Source organism: Pygocentrus nattereri, chromosome 16 (genome assembly GCF_015220715.1).
Source record: "Pygocentrus nattereri isolate fPygNat1 chromosome 16, fPygNat1.pri, whole genome shotgun sequence".
NCBI classification, from domain to species: domain Eukaryota; kingdom Metazoa; phylum Chordata; class Actinopteri; order Characiformes; family Serrasalmidae; genus Pygocentrus; species Pygocentrus nattereri.
The window spans coordinates 4,803,649-4,828,017 of record NC_051226.1 but is presented as its reverse complement, the minus strand read 5'-3'; the positions used below and the strand labels follow the sequence as shown (position 1 = coordinate 4,828,017).

Sequence of the window (24,369 nt, the reverse complement as noted above, 5' to 3'; positions counted from 1 at the left end):
AAATAAGAAGTACAACATATATATATACACACACACACTCACCAGCCACTTTATTAGGTACACCTTGCTAGTAAAAAGGTTGGACCCCCTTTTGCCTTCAGAACTGCCTTGATTCTTTGAGTCACACTTTCAACAAGGTGTTGGAAACGTTCCTCAGAGATTCTGGTTGGTTATTTGAGTTCCTGCTGCCTTTCTATCATCTGGAACCAGTCTGCCCATTCTCCTCTGACCCCTCACATCAACAAGGCATTTTCGTCCACACAACTGACCGCTCACTGGACATTTCCTCTTTTTCGGACCGTTCTCTGTGAACCCTAGAGATGGTTGTGCGTGAAAATCCCAGCAGGTCAGCAGTTTCTGAAATACTCAGACCAGCCCGTCTGGTACCAACAACCACGCCACGTTCAAAGTCCCTTAAATCACTTTTCTTACCCCATTCTGATGCTCGGTCTGCACTTCAGCAAGGTGTGTTGACCACCTTTACATGCCTAAATGCGTTGAGTTGTGGCTGTGTGATTGGCTGATTAGCTATTTGTGTTAACAAGCATGCGCACCTAAGGCGTACCTAATAAAGTGGCCGGTGTGTGTCTATATATACATATACAGGGTGAGTCAAAAGTCACAGGACAGGTTGTGTTTTATTTTTTATTTTATTATCGACTTTTATCTCTGGGGTCATCTCAAACAAACTGTATATGCTGAGAAAATCCGCACCAAACCCCACCTTCAGCACCGCATCGTGGAGGCTCGTGACAGCATTTCTCCAGAGATTCTCACGCGGGTTCATAACGATTGGATGCTGCGCCTTCAGCTCTGTGTTCAGCACCAGGGACGGCACACTGAACACGTCAAACAGCTGTGCATCACAGGCAACGTTCCCAATTGTTGTTGCAACTTTCTGTGTTGATATCTTTTGAACCACAAGAGTTATTGCAAATCTGAGTGTGGCAATCGATTTTTTAAACAATTCCGATCTTCTTTGATCTGCTACAGGACCACCTTCCCATTGGAAAAACTTGCCCTTGATCCAGTGTGGTGGCTTTCAAGATGATCCGGACATAGCTTAAAAGATGGGCCCCCTTACCCATTGCTTGCTGGGGAATTCAGATACATAATTTTCCCTTTTGTTTCTGAAATAAAACTGTCCTGTGACTTTTGACTCACTCTGTACACACACACACACACACACACACATATATATATATATATATATAGTTTAAAAGTGTTCCAATAGAAATTAGTGTGTTCAAAAACATATTAAAGGCTATTCCAAGGAACATACTTTTTTAACATGAGCATAAAGAAAACTTTAGCGCAACAGACAACAGCTCAGTTACGTTCACAGTATTTTTCTTGCTTAATTAAAAAAGTAATAGTGTGAAAATTCACATTTCAATACAAAACAAGGTACCCAAACTTTAGGAGTCTATGTAACACTCAGTAGAATTTATGTTGTCAAAGTGCAAGTGAGAGAACACACAGATGACAGGCATTACCCCCAGTCTTAAGTCTCTACCAAGCCTAATCCTCCTGTTTAATAACGACAGCGATGCTGTTACATAGTAATTCCCTTGAAATCGGAGCGAAGTGATTCACACACATCCAACATTTTTTGCAGACTTACTGCATCCTGGGAGAAACGGATTTTAAGGCCGAAGCACGGCACTGAGGCGTACCTTTTTCACAAGGATGGTGAGTCCCTGGTATTTGAACGGTTTGGAGAATTCTATGTACTGAGCTCGTTCATTGTTTATGGTCAGTGGAGCCACAATCATGTCTGCAAGGCCACTCAGGAGCTCTCCCATCATGCCATTCCACTCCTTCTTGTTGCTGTTGTTCACCTGAGGCCAAGTTAAAAAAAGACATTATTAGACTGGCAGAGCTGGATAATGGCTTAAAAAGGAACAAAGGGAGTGGGTAGAGTACGCCTGAATGTTCAGTCTTACAACATGTAATTACTAGAGTAAAACCTCAGTGAATGTGAGTTGAGCCCTGTACTAGACTGAACTAAAAGGAAGTCGGCTTTACGTCTATATCCTGTGTAAAAGCAGACTAAACTGAAGATGAGTATGGCTGCTGTGGGAACAAAACCTTGCATCTTCATTCTTGTCCTTTTTCAGTTTTTCACATAATTTGAAAATGCCTGTTGCCATTTACATTGTGTGTAAATTTCATACTAAATGGACCAAAAGAAACAGCCCAAAATTGCTGGGAAAAACGTCTGGTTCCATTGTCTTACATTAAAAGTAAAGTCTGTTTTTCCCTTCTCCTGTGAAGTTACTATTTTGGAGATACGAGGTTTTACTTTGAAAACAGCGATATGTAGTGCAGCGCGTAGTTAAACCTAAATGTGGAGGGAGTAAAATCTGATAAGTCGTTTTAAATAATTGTTTTAAACGTCATTTAAACGTCAGTACAGTTACAACAACCACAAATGAGTTAAACTGATTTTTCTCACTGTGGGCCTAGTGGTTTGCAGGTTGCCAGATAAAACCCACACAGGTCTTTTTGGCTTGTTCAATGTGTGAGCTTGGTCCTCACCACCAAGCCACAGCAGAATAAGTCTGACATTTATTTCCATCTCCAAAACTTTTTACACCCTCAGGCCTTCTTCAAAAGGTTTTTTTTTCCTTCAGAGAAGCGGTCCACAGCTTTTTTTACATGATCAAATGACCTAGCCCAGTGGTCATCACTCAATATACACCGATCAGGCTTAACATTATGACCACCTCCTTGTTTCTACGCACGTTCCACCTCCTATATAGGAGCACTTCCTAGTTATACAATTACAGACTGTAGTCCACTGTAGTCCAGCACTGCTGTGTCTGATCCACTCAGACCAGTGCAACACACACTAACACACCACCACCACGTCGGTGTTACTGCAGTGCTGAGAATGATCCACCACCCAAATAGTACCTGCTCTGTGGGGGTCCATGGGGGTCCTGACCGCTGAAGAACAGGGTAACAGAGTATCAGAGAAACAGATGGACTACAGTCTGTAACTGTAGAACTACAAAGTGCTGCTATACAGAGTCGAAACAAGGAGGTGGGCACGTGAACACTAAATATGAACACTAAATATGAACACTAAATGTGAACACTAAATATAGAATGAAATATGTTATCCTGTATATATTACTATGCTCCGAGAACTCACTCAAATAGGCTAGAAAATCAGTTACACATTCATAATGACCATTCTGACACTGTTTACACTATAAATTAACTTTTCTTATTTCTTTATTCTTTTCTCCTTCTTCTCAAACACTGTACTGCTAAAAAAATCAGCCGTAAAAACAACCTGATTATGGCTGAAGATGTGTCATGATTGGCCCCTCCCAGTCATGCATGTGCTCTTGTGTTTACTTCCCGGTCATCCACGTGCTTCTTTGTTTTGATTTTCACCGCTCTGCCCCCTTGTTTTGCGGCTTCGCCCCTGATCGTGTCCCTCGTCATTCCCGTGTTTGCCCTGGTCTGTGTTGGTCTTTGTATTGGATGTATTGCATTGTATGTGCTGTCTGAATTGTGCTGTTTGGATCCTGTGTTTCTTACGTTATGTCTGTTCCCCATGCTCTACGTGTTGGCTCTATGACCCTGGACTGTCTCGACCCTGATTTCGGATTTGCCCCCGAATAAATCTTGCTTTTCCACACATATGAGTCCGTCTCATCATCACTCCGTGTTACAGTAAGACACTATAGGCTTTTATGAAAACTCACTCTCTCCTGCGTTCCAAACTTCCCATCAGCCACCAGGTGGACCTCATAGGTGAAATTCATAGTCATGGCCAGCTTGATCAGCAGGTCGATGCAGAATCCATAGCAGCACTGAGGCACTATTGGGCGTCCTGTAACCAAACCAGAAAAGGTGAAATTTCAATCCATCTGAAAGAAAGAAATCTGGAGAGATTTTGTTTTATAAGTCCGCTGTTCTCTCACCATTCACTCGTAAAGGGGGATTCCACCAATATATATATATATATATATATATATATATATATATATATATATATATATATATATTACTGCATAATTAAATGGTTAATGTGTAAACAAAGAGTGGGTCGATGTGAAACACTACGTTTTAGAGACAGTTGCCAAGACAGAATTCTTGGTGGTGGTGATAGGAACCAGACGTCTTTTTTCCTCAGAGCGAGTTTTGAATATACTGTCTGATGCCTGAAACAGTGTTTGATGAGGATCTGGCCTAAAACATATATTTATTAAACACATTCACGGGGGAGAGCTACACACAGGCCGTCATGAGGCAAAACAGCCCCCAAAGTAAACTTATTTTTTCCAATTTTTTTCTTTTTCTTCCTTCAGAACTCAGAAGACAGATGCACACCACCACTGAAGTTCATCTACAGTGCACTCTTTCACATCAAATCACTCTGAATTGACTATGTTTACATCTCAACAGTTGAATTACGCAATTTTTTTTTTTTAATTGGCTGAATTCCCCTGCAAAGAAGGTCCTGTGTCGGTTTTGGATGCATGAGTACCTTGATGTTGTCACTGGGATGGGGCTAAATTCCAATCCAATTCAGACAACTCATTCGATAGCGATTATTTCTCTGACATATCTGTATATTTCCATGGATATATTTTAATCCCAGCATTGTGAAATCTTAGTGGATCTGATATGCTTGAATTGAAATGAAATTGATAATAATTTTCCATGTATAAATTAAATTAAAAAAAAAAAAAAAACTAACTTATGTCCCCAAAGGCACATTAGCATCTAAAACAACCAAACTCAAGCAGACAATCTGTAGCTCACATACGCTGAAGCACAAGACTAATACACAGGACACACCATGGTGAAAAGCGCACACACGTACAGCACGCGTCTGCGTAGTTTGCAAACCAGACACGCACAGTTTGCACAGAGCAGACACAGCCACACAAAAGTTTACACGCCCATTCAGACCAAACACATGCTTACACACATTCACGCACACACACATACGCCGCCACTGTCACGCTCGCACACTCAGCTGCATGCATACATATATAGATACCTACTGCATATATATGTATGCATCTCCAGTTGGCGGGCGGAGTAAAGCACAGTGCTATCATAGACGTCCCTGTTGTGTTACCTGGGATGGTCTCATTTGGTCCAGTGCAGATCACCTTTTTAATTAAGACTCCATTGGGTGTAAACTCTTCCCTGCACGTCCCATCCTGCATAGTTGGTTTCACGTACACAAAGGGCTCCTGATGTATGGTGACTATCTGTAACGAACCAGATAATGAAAACAGAAGTCAGTAACTGGAGCTTCCTTTGGTTTAGGTCTGAAAAAAATGCCATCAACTGTCCTTAACAGTTCAAATCTGCCCCCACAGTAGTTGGGCTTTCTGCATGGCCAGGTTGGTCATGGTAAAATTTAACAGCATGTGGAACTGGATCTTTCTGTGTGCTATTGTGTTTTAAGCTTAAGAGACCCTTATTAGTCCAACAATGGGGAAGTGAAACACCACATACACTCTAGTGAGCACACACACACTAGGGGGCAGTGAGCACACTTGCCCGGAGCGGTGGGCAGCCCAATCCGCAGCGCCCGGGAAGCAGTTGGGGGTTAGGCGTCTTGCTCAAGGACACCTCAGTCACGTGCTGTCGGCTCTGGGGATCGAACCGGCGACCTTCCGGTCACGAGGCTGGTTCCCTAACCTAGAGCCCACGACTACCCTATCATGTTCTATCACTATATAGATGAAGCACAATGATTCCTGTGTTGCGGAGCGAGGGAGCATGCCATAGACATCACGTTATTAAAGGTGAAGTAGATTAAAAAGCTTTTTGCCTCTGCACTGAATGTGTCTTCAGCGTGTCCTTCCCCACATGCATCTTCAAAAGCTGAGGACATCTGAAAATTAAGAATGATCTTTAACAGATACTGTACTTTTAGCCTTGTAGACATCTGGAAACCTCTGGGCCTCTCTGTCTCTCCTCCAGGCCAGATGATCTTCCTTTGTTTGTTCAACACCACCTGAGAGAACAGGAAGCTAAAAGTGGCCTAAAAGTGCATCTTATAATGTGATTTTGAAGGTGAAATGCAGCTTCACCACGGTTAGTGTTAGCCATCCATTAGCCCTTCATCAGTAATCAGTTTCTGAGAGCAGAGCCGCTCTTGTCTGGATGATTTTGCGCGGTGGTCCATTCTCAACCTACTGACTGTGTAAAAATTCTAGCGTCTCCACTGTGTCCGAAACGCTCGTACCAGCACCACACATCACACCATTTCGCTGTCACTTCTATGCTGAACATTGACCTCCACCCAAATAATATCTGGACTGACAAATTTACAAATTTACTCCTATGAAAATATTTGAAAGTCTTAAATGCATCTGCGATTCGAATCTGGATGTCATGCAGCAGTCATTATGAGTTTACCATCACGCTGTATCATACTGTATATTGTATCTGTTTTCAATGTTATGAGCACACTGAGGTACATTTTTATGATACGTAAGAAATAGATGAATAAATACTGAATCTTGAAATGTCAACAGATGGGCTACAGTCTGTAATTGTAACCATCCTATAGTGGACATTTAGGGCAGGTAGATGGAGCTCATAAAGTGAGTGAAAAGACAAAGTACAGATGTGGGCGAAATTTGAAACAAGTTAACCTACAGACAACAAACTTAAATATAGTCCTTTCTGTACATTTTAATGCAGTTTCTCCTAACTTCGAGGGCCAGTTTGGATTGTGCCACAAGCCTGATCCGGTCCACGGATCTTGTGTTTGTAGAGGATGTATTAACTTATTTTCACTGAAATGTTTCTGGGGCGGTACGGCGGCGTGGTGGGTCGTGCTGTCGCCTCACAGCAAGGAGGGCCTGGGTTCCACGGTCCTCTCTGTGTGGAGCATGCATGTTCTCCCTGTGTCTGTGTGGGTGTCCTCTGGGTTCTCCGGTTTCCTCCCATAGTCCAAAGGCATGCAGTCAGGCCAATTGGACACGCTAAAATCGCCCCTTGACGTGAGTGTGTGAGTGTGTGTGTGTCTGTCTGTCTCCCCTGCGATGGACTGGCGACCTGTCCAGGGTGTATCCTGCCTTTTGCCCAACGACAGCTGGGATAGGCTCCAGCACCCCCCCGACCCAGAAGGAGAAGCGGCTTAGAAGATGTGTTTGCATCTGACTGTAGTGGACAGTACAAGGTAAAACCGACTGTTTTAAAATGATACATAAGTGTATTTCAAGACACATGAACAGAATATCCCGAACAGAAGTGGAATCAGCATACCTGAGTTCCATTGTAAATTCCAACTTGGATCAGTCTGCTCTTCTGGTAGTTGAGGATGCTGTAATGGGCATACTTCCTGTCTCCATCATCATTAAACTCCACACGGCCTGTAAGGCCTTCTGGATATTTGGAGGACATCAGGACTCTGCAGTTGAGAGGGAAATAGTGGTTGGTGACCTGTGGACATGGCTCTGTGTTTCGCTCTCTCTCTCTCACGTGCACGTTAACAAAGAATATCAAGGTACGTTCTTGTCCTAATAACAGAAACAAACCTATGTAAACCACATAAAAGGGCAATCTTGACTCAGACATAGGCCTCCCAGCTGAACACACACATCACGTCATGACTCAGATTATGAACCGATCCTTTTCCCTACACACATCCTGACCTTTTAAAGAGCGGCCCAGTCTTCCAGATGTTGGTGTTGCCCACGCAGCCTCGAGGCGGCTCAGTGATGTTCTCCTTCTCAAACAGCTCCTGTATGGACTGAGCCACCACTGCCACGGCGTCACTGATGTGGGCCGACTCATTCTTGCCGTTGATGAGCTGGAGGCCAATCAAGCCTGCGTGTGCGTCAAGATGAAAATAAACCAATGAGCCAGCTGGACGGCGTCTGGAATTTAGGAGCCCTTTCCAATTAAAAAAGACCCATAGGGCCTTTGCACAGCCATGATGGGCAAAAGGCCAGTCTTAAATAAGAAGTGATCACGTATTAAATAAGATGAGGCAGATCTCAAAACAGTAAAATATGATGTTTAAATATCTTAAGACTAGTGGCGGCATTTGTGCCCATACTCTAACATTAAAATAAGATCCCAAATTAAAAATGATCAGTCTGAGATGTGCATTAATTATTCACAGCTGTATTCAATGCTGCCATGCAATGGATTAAATCAAAACTCCAACAATCAAGAAAAACGGAAAGTAGTATTTTGCTAGTTGAATAGCAGAACCTGGTTAGCTGATTATGCATACCCATCCCTACGTAGGACCAGCATCATTAGGCATTTTGCTCAAGATGGATCCAGGGGCCCTTGAGGCTGGATTTGCTCAGCATTGGAGAATTTCTACCTATCTTACAAACTGGGCAATGAGTGAGTTAGTGAAAGCAAACACTGGCTGCTTGAATATATTCTTGACTAAATACTTCACGAACAAATCCAACTTCAGCTGGGTTTTTTTGTTGCAAGAGGGTCCAGCATTCTTCAGTCCTGCTCGAGGCATCCATCGTGAGTAGAATCATCAGTGTTAATAAATGAACAGTATTCTTACTGTAAAAATACAACAGTGTTTTTCAAGTTAATCTCAATCTGCCATATTCGTATTGTGTAGTTGATTAACATGAACCGTAATTCAAACGTGTTCCCTGTACTTAGGAAAGAACAGAGAAAACATATATTTAAATGGAATTGGCTTCCATCATATGTGTTGGAAAACAGCTGCAGTTATTGCTTTAACACTGCTGATTTTACCGCAACGCCTCTAGTGTCCGGACATGGGTGTGACAAAGGGTCTGAAGTGAGTTTGTGCTCGAGGGTAACAGTGACCACAGAGTGATGTTTAACACAGACCGGTGCAGAATCCAGGATAAGACGGGCAGTCATGGCTTACCATTATCAGTAATACTTCAATGAGGGGGTTGCAAAAACACCCTTTTCAAATTCATGAGAGCCAAGCCATTAATGTCATCAACACGATACAGAGTAAAATTCAATAACAAAGGTTAACCCAGACATACATTTTGGATAAAAACATATGTCGGGTTCTTGATGTCATATAAAAGAAGTACAACCCAATTTGTTTAAGTAAAAATAGAATGCAATGATGTGCAAATCAAGTAAACAACCATTTTAAAGGAAAACTCTATAAAGACAAGCTGAGAAATGTTATTGTTTTTTGAAAAATATATGCCCGTTTTGAATTTGATGCCAACGACACGTTCCAAAAAAGTTGGGACGGGGGCATGTTTGCTGTAGTTTTGTTTGCTGTTTGCTGTAGTTTTGAAAGTGAACTGTTTCTATTGAAAGTTACATGTATCTATCGTTCAGCATTAATGGTGCCTTCACAGATGTGCCAGTCACCCATGGCATGTGCACTAATGCCCCCCTATACCATCATGAATACTGCCGTTTGAACTGTGCACTGATAACAAGCTGAAATGGCCTCAGCCCATTTTAAATGTGCTCGGGCCCAGAGAAGGTGGCAGCGTTTCTGGATCCTGTTTATATACAGTTTTTTCTTTGCGTTTTGTAGTTTTAATTTCCATTTATGGATGCAGCCATGAGCTGTTTTCACAGAAAGTGGTTTTCAGAAGTGTTTCTGAGCCCATGCAGTGATTTCCACTACAGAATCATGTCTGTTTTTAATGCAGACAGCCCGAAGATCAGTTGTCACAGATCTGTTGTCACAGTAAACACAGAGATTTCCTTTAATGACACTACGTACTGTAGATGTTAAAATCCCCAAGTTCTTTGTTATTTTACGTTGAGAAATGTTATTCTTGAATTGATGCACTACTTCAGACAGACTCTCTGACCAGGTGTTTTTTTTGTTTTTTTGTATTACATAACTTTACCCACCTTTTGTTGCCCTATCCCAACTTTTTTCTGGCATCAAATTAAATATTTTTCAAACAACAATAACATTTCTCAGTTTCAACATTTGATATATTGTCTTTGTACTATTCTCATTAATATAGAGTTTAAAAGCACATTATTGCATTTTGTTTTTATTCACATTTTGTACAGCCTCCCAACTTTTTTGGAAATATGAATGTTCCTTTCTATACATCACTCAGCCTTTGCGCCTTACCACAAAACCAATATCAAAGTCTAAGCATCTAACAAATACCAAATGTAGTGTATTCTTCCGTGATTCGTTTAAGACCTTCAAACATCCAAATGTTTAAACGCTTAAACGCTTAACATTTAACACAACTCACTCACTACGTCCACCAATGAAATCTCCTCGCTGGCTATAGACTACACTGAGAGAGACACAAGGAAAGAGCCACCGTTTGAGGCTTTTTCCAGTGCCTCTTGCTGGGCTGTGGTTTAGGGTCCCGTACGTACCGTCTGGAGCTTCACTCAGAGCTTTACCGGACATCTCCCGCTCTCCGACCAGCCACACGTAGCCTGAGCCGGTCATGTTGAGGAACCGTGCTGTCTTGTACACGGCAGCAGCGTCCTCTTCACTGCAGGCAAACACAGATTAGTCATAGTCCCTCCAAAACAGCCCCAAGACCTCTTCTAAATCCGCTTCATTTATTTTGCCCTATTTGCAGGCTTCTGCTTCAACAAGTTTTAGAAATTAAAGAGATGATTTTTCCCCCATTGTCCTGAAGGAACTTTAAAAAACTATGTTCTATTTTTGCTGCACCAATTGCCTTCTATTGCTCCCTTTGAGACTCAGTTAACATGTCACAGAATTGGCATGAAAAGAATACAAAATTTAAAATACATGAAGGCATGTTTTAATTTTACCCATTACAGTGATCAATTTGGGCATTTTTGGAGCTTATCTACTGTACTGTACAGGCTGATTTGGTGTATGGCAGGAGTAGAGTGTAAGACACAACTTACACTGCCCATCAAAAGCTTAGGGCACCTAGCTTTTTAATAAAAAAACGTTTTCAATACATGAGCATGCTTTCACTGTTAGTTTGAAATAATACAGAAGAAAATGGTGAAAGAAGCCTCCCTTTAAGAGCAATGGGCCTCACTCACCCACCAAGAAGACATTTCTTCTTAAAACCCACTTATGCAGTTTTTATGAAGATTCTGACTTTCACCAGTGTTTTCCTGTTTGGGATTTGCTGAAGAACAGAACCGACACACGCTCAAGAGAACAAAGGCGTGAACAACTCTGTGGTTTAAGAGCACGTCATTCATCTGACAGACTTTTCCTCAGGACCTTCCTCAAGACTTAACCTTAAGAAAAGACTTAGGCAGCGATTGGTGAATAAGGCCCAACGTCCATCTACTGTAAAGCTGTAAAAGTACTGTTTATTGTTCATTCAGATGTCAAGGTAGGCGTCATATCACTGCTTTCTGTTTTTACCTGCGTTTCACATACTGTCCCAACTTCTTTAGAACTGAGTTCGTATTTATATCTGAGTCCAGTTCATTTGACAAAATGACAAAAGATAAATGACCTAAACAGAAACACCTGAAAGGTATTTTTGCGCACTGATTAAATTATTATTTTGTACATATTGATAACTTAATATGTAAACCAATTTAAATCTATTTGATAACAAAAACGAATGTTCAGCAGGACATCTAAAAATGTTGTCTGATTCTAGTAAATGATCGCTACAGCTAGCACGTAACACTAACGCAAGCAAGTCAGTGAAGCGTCAGGGAACAATTTTCTGTCTTTATGATAAAAAATCTAAGTGTAGATGTGTAGAAGGACTTTTACCCCACATTTCAGGGCGACTTCTTGCCCCAAAGGTACGTTATTATATACTGTAAACATCTTACAAGTAAATATAAATGCATCCTTATTATCCAATGAAAAGTGCGATCCTGGAAGGTTTCTTTGGGAATAACTGAAGGAAGGCAATTTTCCATATGACGTTTTAAAAGGAATTAGAGCACAGTCATTCAGACAAGTGGCAAGATTAGGAGAGAACATCTTACGTCCTTACCCTGCATATTCCTGTATTATCTGACTGTTTGAATGGAGAACGTGTAATACTGGGATATAATGAATGTAGGGATGCTTTTTCATGAGGGTGAGCTGCTGTCATATATGTATATATGTGTTATTGCTGTCCACAATCTTAAATATTAAGCTTTTGCGCTGACAAAGGAAACACGCTCATGAATTAAAAACATTTTCAAAAGCTAGGAAACGTTTCACCGCAGTAAACAGCGTCCTACCTGGCGGAGAGAATGATCACGCGAGCCTCCAGCTCTTTGGCCTCCAGCAGCAGGGCAGTTAAGTTAGTCTCTTGGTTGAACTGGAGGACTTTATCTGCCTGGGATTGGGGCACACAGTCAGTCAAGGGTGGCATTACCCCCCCACCCCAGAACCATGCTGCCTCTTTCACCTAATTCGATTAGGTTTGGTGGACTGTCTTTTCTTTTGTGGGATTGAAAAAGGAGGAAAAAATGACAGAGCTCCAGGAGAATCGGATAAACTAAAAAAAAAAAAAAAAAAAAAGCTAGGGGGGGAAAAACGTCTGTATTGTCGCATGCAAACTGAGGGTTATCAAGGCTCCAGAGAAGGACGTGCATGTTAGAGGTTTGGGTAGAGAGAGAGAGGCCGATGCAACCGGAAACTGAAACCGGGAGAAAAGGGGGTGAGAGGTGAGGGGACGCGATTTCCCCAAAGAAAAACAGTTGAAAAAAAGGAAAAAGAAAAAAAAAACTAGGTAATGCTGCGCAGAGGGAGGAAGTAGTATTTGGGAAAGCGAAATGTCCCACACTACCGGATCTCCACAAAGGAATGGGCTTGCAAACGCTTTTTGACTTTTAATCTGAATCATGCATTCCTTTAGGAAAAAAATGACAATGATAGAAGCGGAGCGTGTTTACTTTTCTCTCTCTTTTTTTTTTTTTTTTTTTGAAACTGTTCAAAACAAAATCCATTCGTTATTTAAATCATAAAGGGCACAAAAAAAGAAAGTTTCAATGTAAAAAAAGAAACACGTGCTACCAAGATAAGGGCAATTCTGGGTTGGCCGGTGACTGGCTGGGCTGGATTCTAGTTGCTACGTTTAGAAAGTTGGTGGGCGGCGTGCATTGACCATGCAAGTATACCTTGGGTCCTCGCTTGTTGTCATAGGACAGTTGGTCGAGGTTTTCATAGTTCCTTTTTTTATTCTGATGAGTAATGTGCACAGAGAAAATATGCAGACACAGAAGAATATTATAAACAGTTGAAAGTGATGGGCAATAAAGCATCCAACAAATCTCCATTTTTTTTTTTTTTTTTTTTTGTCCTGCTCCAAATTGGAAGTCCTAACACTGGGGCTTTTCAAAAGGCATCAGAGACTGTTCAACACTGACCTATAGCCTACAACACTGACCAAACCAGGTACTGCACATTTATATTGCTATGCTTCAGAGTAGGGGTGTCAAACTCAACCGGTAAAAGTGCCATATTACAAAACCTCATCAAATCCGTGGGCCAGAGGAAAGAAAATGCTTCCTTTTAAATGAATGCTGCGCTATGATGTGAACTGTCCTCTGCTTATTCAAAATATGCAAAAACGTCAGCGCTGAAATACTGGCACTTGTAGTAGATCTTGAAATATTACACATGAAATATTCAAATTTTAAACGCCCCCAGGTGCTCAGTCTTTTAAACCTACCTAACTAGACACCTGGTGTCCTTTCTCTGCTGCAAGTTCATTAAGACTTGGGCTCAGTTTCTGAGCTGCTGAGCTGCCGTTTGGTGCTTATATTGGTTGAACATGCAGCTGAAATGCATTTTGGTGATATGACTGGTGTGGAATTGCGCAGAATTGTGTAGAATTGTGGGGTAGGAAAGTCATTACGTTGCAGTGCATGCAATTAAACCACTTTTGCAGGCCAGCTAGGATTGTGTGGTGGACCTGATCTGTGTTTGACACCTGGGCTTTAGAGTATTCGGTAGTATTCTTTAAGGTTCTAGTGCTTCGACAGAAAAGCTGAAATAAAAACCAGATCACATGACCTGGCTTATTAGCAATAAAGATCCATAAAGAGCCTGTTGTCGCTGTCATAATGTCCACGGTTGGAAAGATCACTGAAGGCCATAACGCGTATGAGCTGCTATGTGCCTGCAGACGGAGAAAGTGCATTAGAAGGCAAGGCAGTGGCCTTTTTCTGCTGCACCATCTTGCATTCTTCTCATCTTCAGATTTTTGAGGGCAGCAGCCTCGGGGGAAACAGCCTCGGACTGAGCCATTTCGCAGCGGCATAAATAAACTCAGCTATGACTGCACTGTGACTGAGCACAAACCCATCTTAGATATGGGTCTGATTCTAACTGCACTTCTGATTAGGCATGACACAGCGCTAGATCTTCCCAGTGTCTGGCAGGGTCTTCCAAAGTCCAGCGCCTAATGTTTTCCTCACACAGCGTCAGTAAGGATACATGTTCTTCTTTCCGCACTGTGCCTAATACAGCTACGGTGCGCGTCAGCTGAAAATAGCTCATTGCAGACGACGCGCTCACGTTGTGATAGCTGAAGCAATATGAAAATGAGTCTTGCTTGTGCTAAGGGAATCGAAAGGCGCACTCTGGTGTGCCGGGCCTTTCAAATAATTACGTAAAGGAGAATGGAGCTTGTGCCTGAACAGACGTTATCAACCGTGAACACACAAATAACAAGCATCGCATCATACGCCTCAGGAAACACTGGATGAGCAAATAATATTCGTGACTATACATGCGTTCCTTGCTTTCTACTTTAAAAAGCTGAGGTTCTCCTGTTTTATTGTATAATCCTAGTGCAACTGCAGAGGGGTTGTAAAGAGACGCTAACTGACCTGTAATAATTCAATTCAGGACAGCTGCTGTTGAGACTAACAGCCGGGGAAAACGCAGTAAACAACAGACAACCTGAAAGTCCAAAAGAGAAAACAGCACCAAGTCTTGCCTTTTAGTATCTGTCAGTGTTTCCCACATATAGGCTATACTTTGGCAGAGCTCTCATTTACAGGGACACCTGCATTTCTGTGAATCTGTATCGAAAAGACAATTCTGAATTTGACCTCTACGATGAACGCAGCTTGGGTCAATGAGAGGGACAGAGAGAGAGCGAGAAGCAAGACCATGGCTAGTTACAGTTACCTTACTGATTCATCTTGGGCTGGAAAAAAATACTGAAAATTCCTGCTTAAGTAAAGCTACGTTCACACTACCAGGCTGAACTGCCACAAATCCAAGTTTTTGCACTAATGTGACTCAGATCTGGTGTTTTCCGGGCTGTGTGGACGCAAATCTGATCTTTTCAAATCCGACCCGAGTCACTTTCATATGTGGTCCTAGATCAGACACGTGTCTGATTCGTGGCCATAATGTGATGCTCAGATTGGAATTCCTGTGCTTTTTTCCACTGCAAGTGCGGCATCATTCAGCGTTACCATGGCAACAGCGCCGAACAGAAGGTAAAGCCTGTAAACGGTGGAAAAGCAGCTCATCTCACCTTCTTCTCCTCCGTCTGGCTCTAACAATGAAGCTGAGAGCTGATCAGAGTTAATGATCTTCTCAGCGAAGCTCGTTCTGCTCGTTAGTTGGTGCTGATGATGCAGTGATTCAGTCACGTGACGTTACTGAGTAGGAGGAGCTCATGAGGGTCATTTCAGGCTGGTTCATCACATTAATGACTGATTTGAGTCTGTTACCTAAACCAGTGTGAACCATCGAGTCAGAGAGGTCGGATCTGAGCAGTGAAGCCGGTTACTGTAGTAATAATTTGCTTGAGTACAAATAAAAGTAGTAATAAAAGAAATTACTCAAGTAAGAATAAATATGTTAAAATTAATTAATTTAAAAAATGACTGAAAACCTTTTTTCGCATATGCGCAATCACAATCTGAAAATATATCTGAGCTGCCTTGGCTAGAGCACTGGAAGCAACCTATATAAAAACACTACAGCCAAACACAATATTACATAAGGAAAAAGTATTTAGACGATGCTGAGATGATGCAATCCTTAGACGATCACAGTACACATGTTTCTGTATTGTGTAAAGGCCTCAGCATACTTCTTGGCCTTGGCCTTACTCAAGGGTCGTTTGAACACAGCTGTAACTATGGCGACATTTGAGTTCCAAATACTGCCCCATTTAAGGTGGAACGGGAAATTTCAAACAAGAAGGTGGTGAAAAGAAGCCGACTTCAGGCTCGTCCTCTTGTGAAGCTAAATTTAAGAGAACCTGTATGTTTTGGTGCTTAGCACCAGTTAGTACTGCTGAATAATAGTCTTAACATCTTACATTTAGGAGACAGTGAAACAGTGAGACAGAAATATTAGCGTCATTATCTGCCAAAGCCGAAGCCCCTCAAAGATGTCCATCTTTGTGCCTCTTTTCTACTGACCAATCAGAGGCTGGGTCGCCTCTGCAGAGTTCGCCCAGCTGCCATGTGCGCACCACGGCGAACGAAGCCTCCACGCAACATCTGCGGTTGTTTGTTTCTCCGCAATTACATCATATTGATCGCTGAAGCCAGGCGAACACTGTGTGAAAGAAGCCAGCTGAGGCCTTCAGCCACCCCTGTTTCCAAAGTAGTTTAGAATCCATGAGAGGCCGTGAAGTTTGTAGCTTTTTTGTTATTTTTTTTTGGTTTGGCCCTAAAAAAACATTAAAAGTCTAAAATAACAGGTAAGATTACTCAATTTAATCAATTTTTAGTGGCAACTCTACCGGTCATTAGCTCCTTAAATGTTATCTTACATTAACTGAAGAGGCTAGCTAACAGGCACATGCAATAAAACATACGCAACAGCTTTTAAGTTTAATAAACGCTTGTTACTTGTTATTCTCAAATAAAGTCAGAAGAAAATAGTAAAAGGGCACAGTACCAGTTTAGTTAACCAAGTTGAGTACTGGAAAACGGCGATTTTTGGCATGTTAGTACTGGAAAACGGCGATTTTTGGCATGTTAGCACTGAAAAGCGGCGATTTTTGGCATGTTAGTACTGGAAAGCGGCGATTTTTGGCATGTTAGTACTGGAAAGCGGCGATTTTTGGCATGTTAGTACTGGAAATCTGCGATTTTTGGCATGTTAGTACTGGAAAGCGGTGATTTTTGGCATGTTAGTACTGGAAAGCGGCGATTTTTTGGCATGTTAGTACTGGAAAGCGGTGATTTTTGGCATGTTATTACTGGAAAGCGGTGATTTTTGGCATGTTAGTACTGGAAAGCGGTGATTTTTGGCATGTTAGCACTGAAAAGCGGCGATTTTTTGGCATGTTATTACTGGAAAGTGGCGATTTTTTGGCATGTTAATACTGGAAAGTGGCGATTTTTTAGCACCTGATAATAATATTATAGCAGTCAATACTCAAATAAAAGATTTTCGAGTCCAGCTCACATCTTCTCTGTTTTCATCATGCATTTAATCACTTTTAGTCTGTGGTGGCGAGTGCTGTCTATGCTGTTGCATGCTGGGGAAGCAGGCTGAGGGTGGCAGACGCCAACAGACTCAACAAACTGATCGGCAAGGCCGGTGATGTTGTGGGTGTGGAGCTGGACTCGCTGACGCCCGTGTCAGAGAGGAGGACGCTGTCTAAGCTGCAGGCCATTATGGACAATGGCTCCCACCCACTCTATGACACAGTAATGAGACACAGGAGCTCATTCAGTGCAAGGCTCATTCAACTGAAATGACCACAGAGCGCCACAGGAGGTCATTCTTACCTGTGGCCATCAAACTCTATAACTCCTCCCTCAGGGTGTGATTCACAAAATGTGGTTCATCTGCACAAAACTCAACACCAAACAGTTCATATGTGTAATAATAATAATTGTGTGTGCAAAAACTCAAAGGGACAATAATTTAAATAATTTGAATTTATTTATACTAGATGTTTCATATTTACTATCAAAGTCACCGCCACTTTACTGTATTCATAAGAGCTTACATCTCATGTACATATTGCAAGCTTCTCTTTATCTTTGTTTTAAATGATTAAAGTGTTTATTCTTTTACATAAATGGCTGCAACTGTAACAACTGCAATTTCCCTCTGGGATCAATAAAGGATTCTGATGCTGATTTTACCAGCAATTATAGTTTCTTTTGTCAGTCATAAAACACTTCAATTCACTGTCCTGCCAGAGCACATAAAATCAGCTTGTAAGCTGTAGTGCAACCTACCAGAGCAAAAAGTCTCAGAAACGGATCTAAATCATCATGATTTACAGAACCAGCAAAGATGGCAAATAAAAATAAACTGTCTAAGGCAGCAAGCCAGACCATCTGTTTTCATATGCATTTATATGGCAGTATATAGTTTACAGGGAAACAACACATCACTCACACTTAAAGACATAAAAACATGCACTCACCAGCCACTTTATTAGGTACCCCTTGCTAGTAAAAGGCTGGACCCCCTTTTGCCTTCAGAACTGCCTTAATTCTTCGTGGCAGACTTTCATCAAGGTGTTGGAAACGTTCCTCAGAGATTCTGGTTGGTTATTTGAGTTCCTGTTGTCTTTCTATCATCTGGAACCAGTCTGCCCATTCTCCTCTGACCTCTCACATCAACAAGGCATTTCCGTCCACACAACTGACCGCTCACTGGATATTTCCTCTTTTTCAGACCGTTCTCTGTAAACCCTAGAGATGGTTGTGTGTGAAAATCCCAGCAGATCAGCAGTTTCTGAAATACTCAGACCAGCCCGTCTGGCACCAACAACCACGCCACGTTCAAAGTCCCTTAAATCCCCTTTCTTCCCCGTTCTGATGCTCGGTCTGCACTTCAGCAAGTCGTCTTGACCACCTCTACATGCCTAAATGCACTGAGTTGTGGCCATGTGATTGGCTGATTAGCTATTTGTGTTAACAAGCAACTGAACTGAGCTACATGACTGACATACCTGCATAGTCTCGTAAATGGAAAATGTTGTGCATGCGTAAAATCTCAGTACAATCATTTATAAAAAAGGTTATAATTACGGCTCCCCACCAAAGTATATTTCAAATCTGCGGGAAACACTGAGCTGTGGTGCAAACAGCTTTCACAAACTGTACTGGACACTAAAAAAGCACGGCAGGTATGGTCATCCTACTAAACCCAAGTGTACTGATTCACATGTGAGAAAACAATGAAGGCATGAGTCACATCTAAGCAGCTGGACGCAAGCCAGAATAAGCCTGAAACACCAAGCCAAGATGCAGAGAACAACATCTACTTCATCCAAATCCAGGCGGCATCATGTTCTCAGTTTTCACAGTGTCAATATCCCAAAGGTTTGGCTGCATGAATTGTGTTTTTATTCTTCGGCTGGCCTTTTTCAGGGGTGCCTGACATATTCAAGTCCAAATCCTTCCAGTCCTAATATTCTCTTCTCATCACATATGAAAATTACTGGCACAATGAAATACAGCACTGCACCTTTAGTTTTCATGTCGATGCCAATGTACAGGCCTGTATCTTATATGAAAGCGGCTGGATGCATAATTAATTGTGTCATACAGCTCATCTTTGGAGAATTACCAGATGAATCATTCCCCCCATCACAAGAAGCCTACAATTCTCCCAAGGCATTTTTATGAGGACCATTTCAGGAGCATTTTCCGAGAAATTTCAGCACAATCTACAGCAGTCTGACGAATCTATCGATCCACAAAAAACTCAACTCTCAGTCGGGTTGAAGCTTAATTGGAACTAAACCAAAGTAGTCTCACTGTTAATAATGTCCTCTATCAGCAAAGAGGGCAACAGTAATTACCACCGCACTGAGCAATGTGGATTTGGGAGCTTGATTTAGCTCTTCCCAGAGGAAATAAAGTCTGGAGCCTTTGAAGACTTCATAACCAGCATAACTCCAGCTTCATTACCTTCATAAATCAAAAAACAAAAGCACACATAAAATCTCTGCTGCATGCTGCACTGACGCTGCTGACTTGCTAAAAGTCCCTGCTTTAAGTCCACTAAACAGTAGCGCCGGGCAATTAATCAAAAAGTAATCGAAACCGTCATTCAGAACCTCTAACCGACGTAGTCTTGCCCATGTCGGTTATTTTGATTTTTAAAAACTCCGATATTCCTTTCCCGACTCTGCGTGTTCATGTACTGTCCCCACCACAGCCACGTGAATCCACCGTGTCCACTCTGCGACATGGAAGCTAAGGCTACGTTCACACAGCAGGTGAAAGTGGCCCAAACCTGATTTTTTTGGCTGTTCACATTATCTTTTAGATGTGATCTGTACGCGACATCAGTCTGAACAGATCGGCTCCTAAACTGACCCACATGCGCAAGAGGTGCTTCACGTGGCTCATCCAGAGGTAAACAATCACAACTGCCAACGAGCGCCAGTCGCTCCCAGAGGGGTCAGTTTCATCTTCGCCAGCGTCACAGGAGCCAGCATGAAGCTTCACTGGCTCATCACCCTGAATGTGTTCGAGATGGCTATAAAAAGGGCGCGGTCACTTCTTTGGTTCGTGTCCTCGGATTCTTTAAACTGTTTAAACTCTTCAGACTTTTAACTGTTCTTTGACGCCGCAGCCTCGTTCTCCTACGGCCGGGTCTGGCCATTCCTTTCGAAATCTCTTCAAACACGGAGGTGTTTTAGATACGTCTCTTCTCATTTTTGTACAGAAACATCACCCCAAATGTTTTATTAGGTCTCAGCAGCGCTGAGTTGGATTGATGTAAAAGCTGCATGAATTACGATCTGGCTGTTGAGACGGTTTACATAAAAATATGCAGAGCATATTTACAGCACAAACCTTGTCACTGAACTATTAGGGCAAAAAGAACGAGTAAACAAAGTTAATAAAATAATTGTTAACTAATTGTAATCGAGGTCAAATATTCAATTAATCGTGATATTGATTTGAGGTCGTATCGCCCAGCACTTCTCAACAGGCTACACTGTTTGAGAGCCAGTGATGCTTTGCAAAGCCCCAGGTTAAGCTTTTCATTTTTGCTCCTGTTGTGGATAGACTCAGGAGATTTTGACTATGGCAAAAAGCAACATGAGATGAATAAAAAATGTACAGAACTCTAATTAGATTAGACCACATTAGACGCTGTTGATGCCTTTGGCTTCAGAATGTTAGCCAACATTTACAACATGGCATGGGAGAGATGTGTTCAACACAAACAGAAAAGCAAAACAGTTACATACATAGAACACTTCTGAGATCGTTACACACGCTCACCCTCACACACACACACACACACACACACACACACACACACACACACACACACACATGGTGGCTATGGGACGTTCCAGAACAGCTCACCTTGGTCTCTCTCTCCTCCAGCAGGGTCTCCAGTCTCTTCTGGGCCGCTCGGCCCTCGTGGTCATCGCTGACGATCAGAATGATGTGGTTCCAGCGGAACTCGCGCATCATGTCGAACCACACGTGCGCCTGGTGCGAGTACGGCGGCACGGTGCGCAGGAAGGACAGGTGGATACTCTGAAGGAAAGGAGGCCAAACTTTACTGCAACTTCTCGATTTTATTTATTTACTCGTTTGAATTATAATTGTATGATATGACATTAGAGCCCAATACAGAAGTCCAGAGAGGCCACGAGCTAATTATAATTTTCCGAATTGTTATTTTGAGATAACAAGTTAATTATCTTGTTATCTCAAGATAATAAAATTGTTATCTTGAAATAACAAGTTACTTATCTCGAGATAACAGCAGCTACCTTGGAATAACATGTTACTTATGTCGTTATCTCAAGATAGCAATGAAATAACAAGCTATCTTGTGATCGTAAGATAACAAAGTTGTTACCTCGAAATAACAAGTTATCTTGTTCTCAAGATAACAACATTGTTATTTTGAAATAATGAGTTAATTATCCTCTGATCTCCAGATAACAGTCATTACCTTGAAACGACGAGTTGTTTATCTTGTTGTCTCAAGGTAACATTATCTTGAAATGATGAGTTAGTCATCTTGCAATCTCCAGATAACAAAGCTGTTATCTTGAAATAACAAGTTATTTTTCTTGTTATCTCAAGACAACAAAATTGTTATCTTTACATAACGAGTTACTTATCTTGTTATCTCAAGATAACAATCCAGAAAATTATAGCAACAGCTCATGGCGGAGCCCTGATGATGACATCCTAAATAAATAAAAATAATGCATGGCCACACCTTATTAACACGTGGGAACGAGTCCTAATGCGTGGCCACGACTTAGTCGTCTCACTCCCACGCCTTACTAAGGCGTGGCCACGCATTATTTTTATTAATGCAGGATGTCACCAGCAGGGCTCCGTACTCCGGACTTCTGTAGCTCATCGCAAAACCATTTGGCTTGTTTTACTGTTTAAAACTATTAATTTCTGCACAAAGTGTGCAGAAACTAAATAACTGTACCATAAATACAAATGCATCTACAGTAAAAAGTAACAATAATTTCTTGTTTCTGTTATATTCCACCTCTAGAACACCTGGTTTAAATTTTGTTAGTTATTTACACTAAATAAAATAGAAATGGCCCAAATGAAGGATAAAAAGTGGAAAACCTGCAGTCCAGCTTTTGCTCCTCACCCCCCCAACCCATGAAAAGTTGCTGGCTCAGAGCCGGCTGCTGTTGCTATTCCACTTTTTTGAAGAAAGACTGACCTTATCAGAGTAGATGGACATCCTGGTGGTGAGGCCGACCACAGGGATGCGGTAGAAACCAGCGGTGTAGGAGACCGGAGTGGGCGTGAGGTGATCGCTGGACTGTGGAGGGTGGCTCACCAAAATCGCGTAGACCTGCAGATACAGAGAGTTAGGCCCAAACCCATCACACGTTACAAAGCGTAATGTTTGAAATCTTGACCTATGAAATGGGACAAACCCTCAAATAATAAAAAAAATGTATCTCTTCATTAACAGCTACTAGCGCCGCTCTGTAGGCGATCCTGCCCGTCTGCAGGGACAGCAGAGGAGGGGAAAGTTCAGCTCCTCACTGCTGGGCTTTAGTTACATTTAGGGCATCATACGCCTTCAAAGAGGGGGGCAGTTATTTATTATCACCCCCATAATTCTCCAGTGATGTGAAGCTGAAGTCAGAGATTCACCAGCTTTCTGACTGGCACTCCTGCATCTTCTTTGTGTCTGGTGAGATGTACTTAATCAGGCTAGTCCCGTTTCACCCCTCGCCCCTACTACTGAGCCCTCAGCCCTCTGTTCTGCGCGTTCACGTCTACGGTTTGGGTCTCCCTATTGTTGAATAGAATAGATAGAAGGGAAGGGCGAAGCGGCCCTCCAAACGGGGGTTTTTCAGAGACAGTGTTATGAGAAAGAAAAGAAAAACTGGCAAGACGGCTGCATGAGCGACCAAAGAAACACACATGTAGTTATTTTCTCAATTAAGAAATTATAATAACCACTGTATTATCTCAGTTTAATGTCATTTTAATGTATTATGGTCATTTTCTTCATAACAAAAATTGCTAAACTACTCAACGTAACGTGGAGCGAGGTAGCGGACGCATATGCGGAGGTAAGCGACTTTTATTGAGGGCAAATCCAAAGTGAGGGTCAAGATGGTCCAGGGTCATAGAGCCAATACAGACAGATTGTGTGGCAGACATGACATACAAACTATAAACAGGATCAAACAACACAGCAGAGATTCAAACATCAAACGTAGACCAATACATCAGACAAAGACCGATACAGCAGACAAAGGCCGATACATCAGACAAAGGCCGATACATCAGACAAAGGCCGACACATCAGACAAAGACCGACACATCAGACAAAGGCCGATACATCAGACAAAGGCCGATACATCAGACAAAGGCCGATACATCAGACAAAGACCGACACATCAGACAAAGGCCGATACATCAGACAAAGACCGATACATCAGACAAAGGCCGATACATCAGACAAAGACCGACACATCAGACAAAGGCCGATACATCAGACAAAGGCCGATACATCAGACAAAGACCGACACATCAGACAAAGACCGACACATCAGACAAAGGCCGATACATCAGACAAAGGCCGATACATCAGACAAAGGCCGATACATCAGACAAAGGCTGATACATCAGACAAAGGCCGATACATCAGACAAAGACCGACACATCAGACAAAGACCGACACATCAGACAAAGGCCGATACATCAGACAAAGACCGACACATCAGACAAAGACCGACACATCAGACAAAGGCCGATACATCAGACAAAGACCGACACATCAGACAAAGGCCGATACATCAGACAAAGACCGACACATCAGACAAAGACCGACACATCAGACAAAGGCCGATACATCAGACAAAGACCGACACATCAGACAAAGGCCGATACATCAGACAAAGACCGATACAAAGACCAGCAAACACTAAGGGCAAACACAGGGCTTAGATAACAAAGGGTAAACGAGGGACAGGTGGAAAACAGGTGGAGACAATCATGGGCGGAGACACAAAACGAGGGGGCCGGACTAGAAAAACC

General features: G+C 42.2%; 1 protein-coding gene across 19 annotated transcripts in view; it reads right to left on the bottom strand.

Moving 5' to 3' along the window:
• The window catches only part of grin1a (glutamate receptor, ionotropic, N-methyl D-aspartate 1a), a 54,433-nt gene that overhangs the window by 20,507 nt on the left and 9,557 nt on the right, over window positions 1–24,369 (bottom strand). For 11 of the 19 annotated variants that reach the window (XM_017711341.2, XM_017711342.2, XM_017711347.2 and 8 more), the window contains exons 2-12: window positions 22,532–22,666; window positions 21,184–21,360; window positions 13,027–13,089; window positions 12,145–12,242; window positions 10,330–10,451; window positions 7,647–7,821; window positions 7,258–7,402; window positions 5,912–5,998; window positions 5,096–5,243; window positions 3,723–3,850; window positions 1,677–1,841 (exon numbers count right to left, since the gene is read on the bottom strand). In XM_017711341.2, coding sequence (XP_017566830.1) covers window positions 1,677–1,841; window positions 3,723–3,850; window positions 5,096–5,243; window positions 5,912–5,998; window positions 7,258–7,402; window positions 7,647–7,821; window positions 10,330–10,451; window positions 12,145–12,242; window positions 13,027–13,089; window positions 21,184–21,360; window positions 22,532–22,666 — 1,443 coding nt within the window. The remainder of the gene's footprint in view (window positions 1–1,676; window positions 1,842–3,722; window positions 3,851–5,095; window positions 5,244–5,911; window positions 5,999–7,257; window positions 7,403–7,646; window positions 7,822–10,329; window positions 10,452–12,144; window positions 12,243–13,026; window positions 13,090–21,183; window positions 21,361–22,531; window positions 22,667–24,369) is intronic. The other 8 variants (XM_037546190.1, XM_017711353.2, XM_017711343.1 and 5 more) reach the window with 3 other exon arrangements.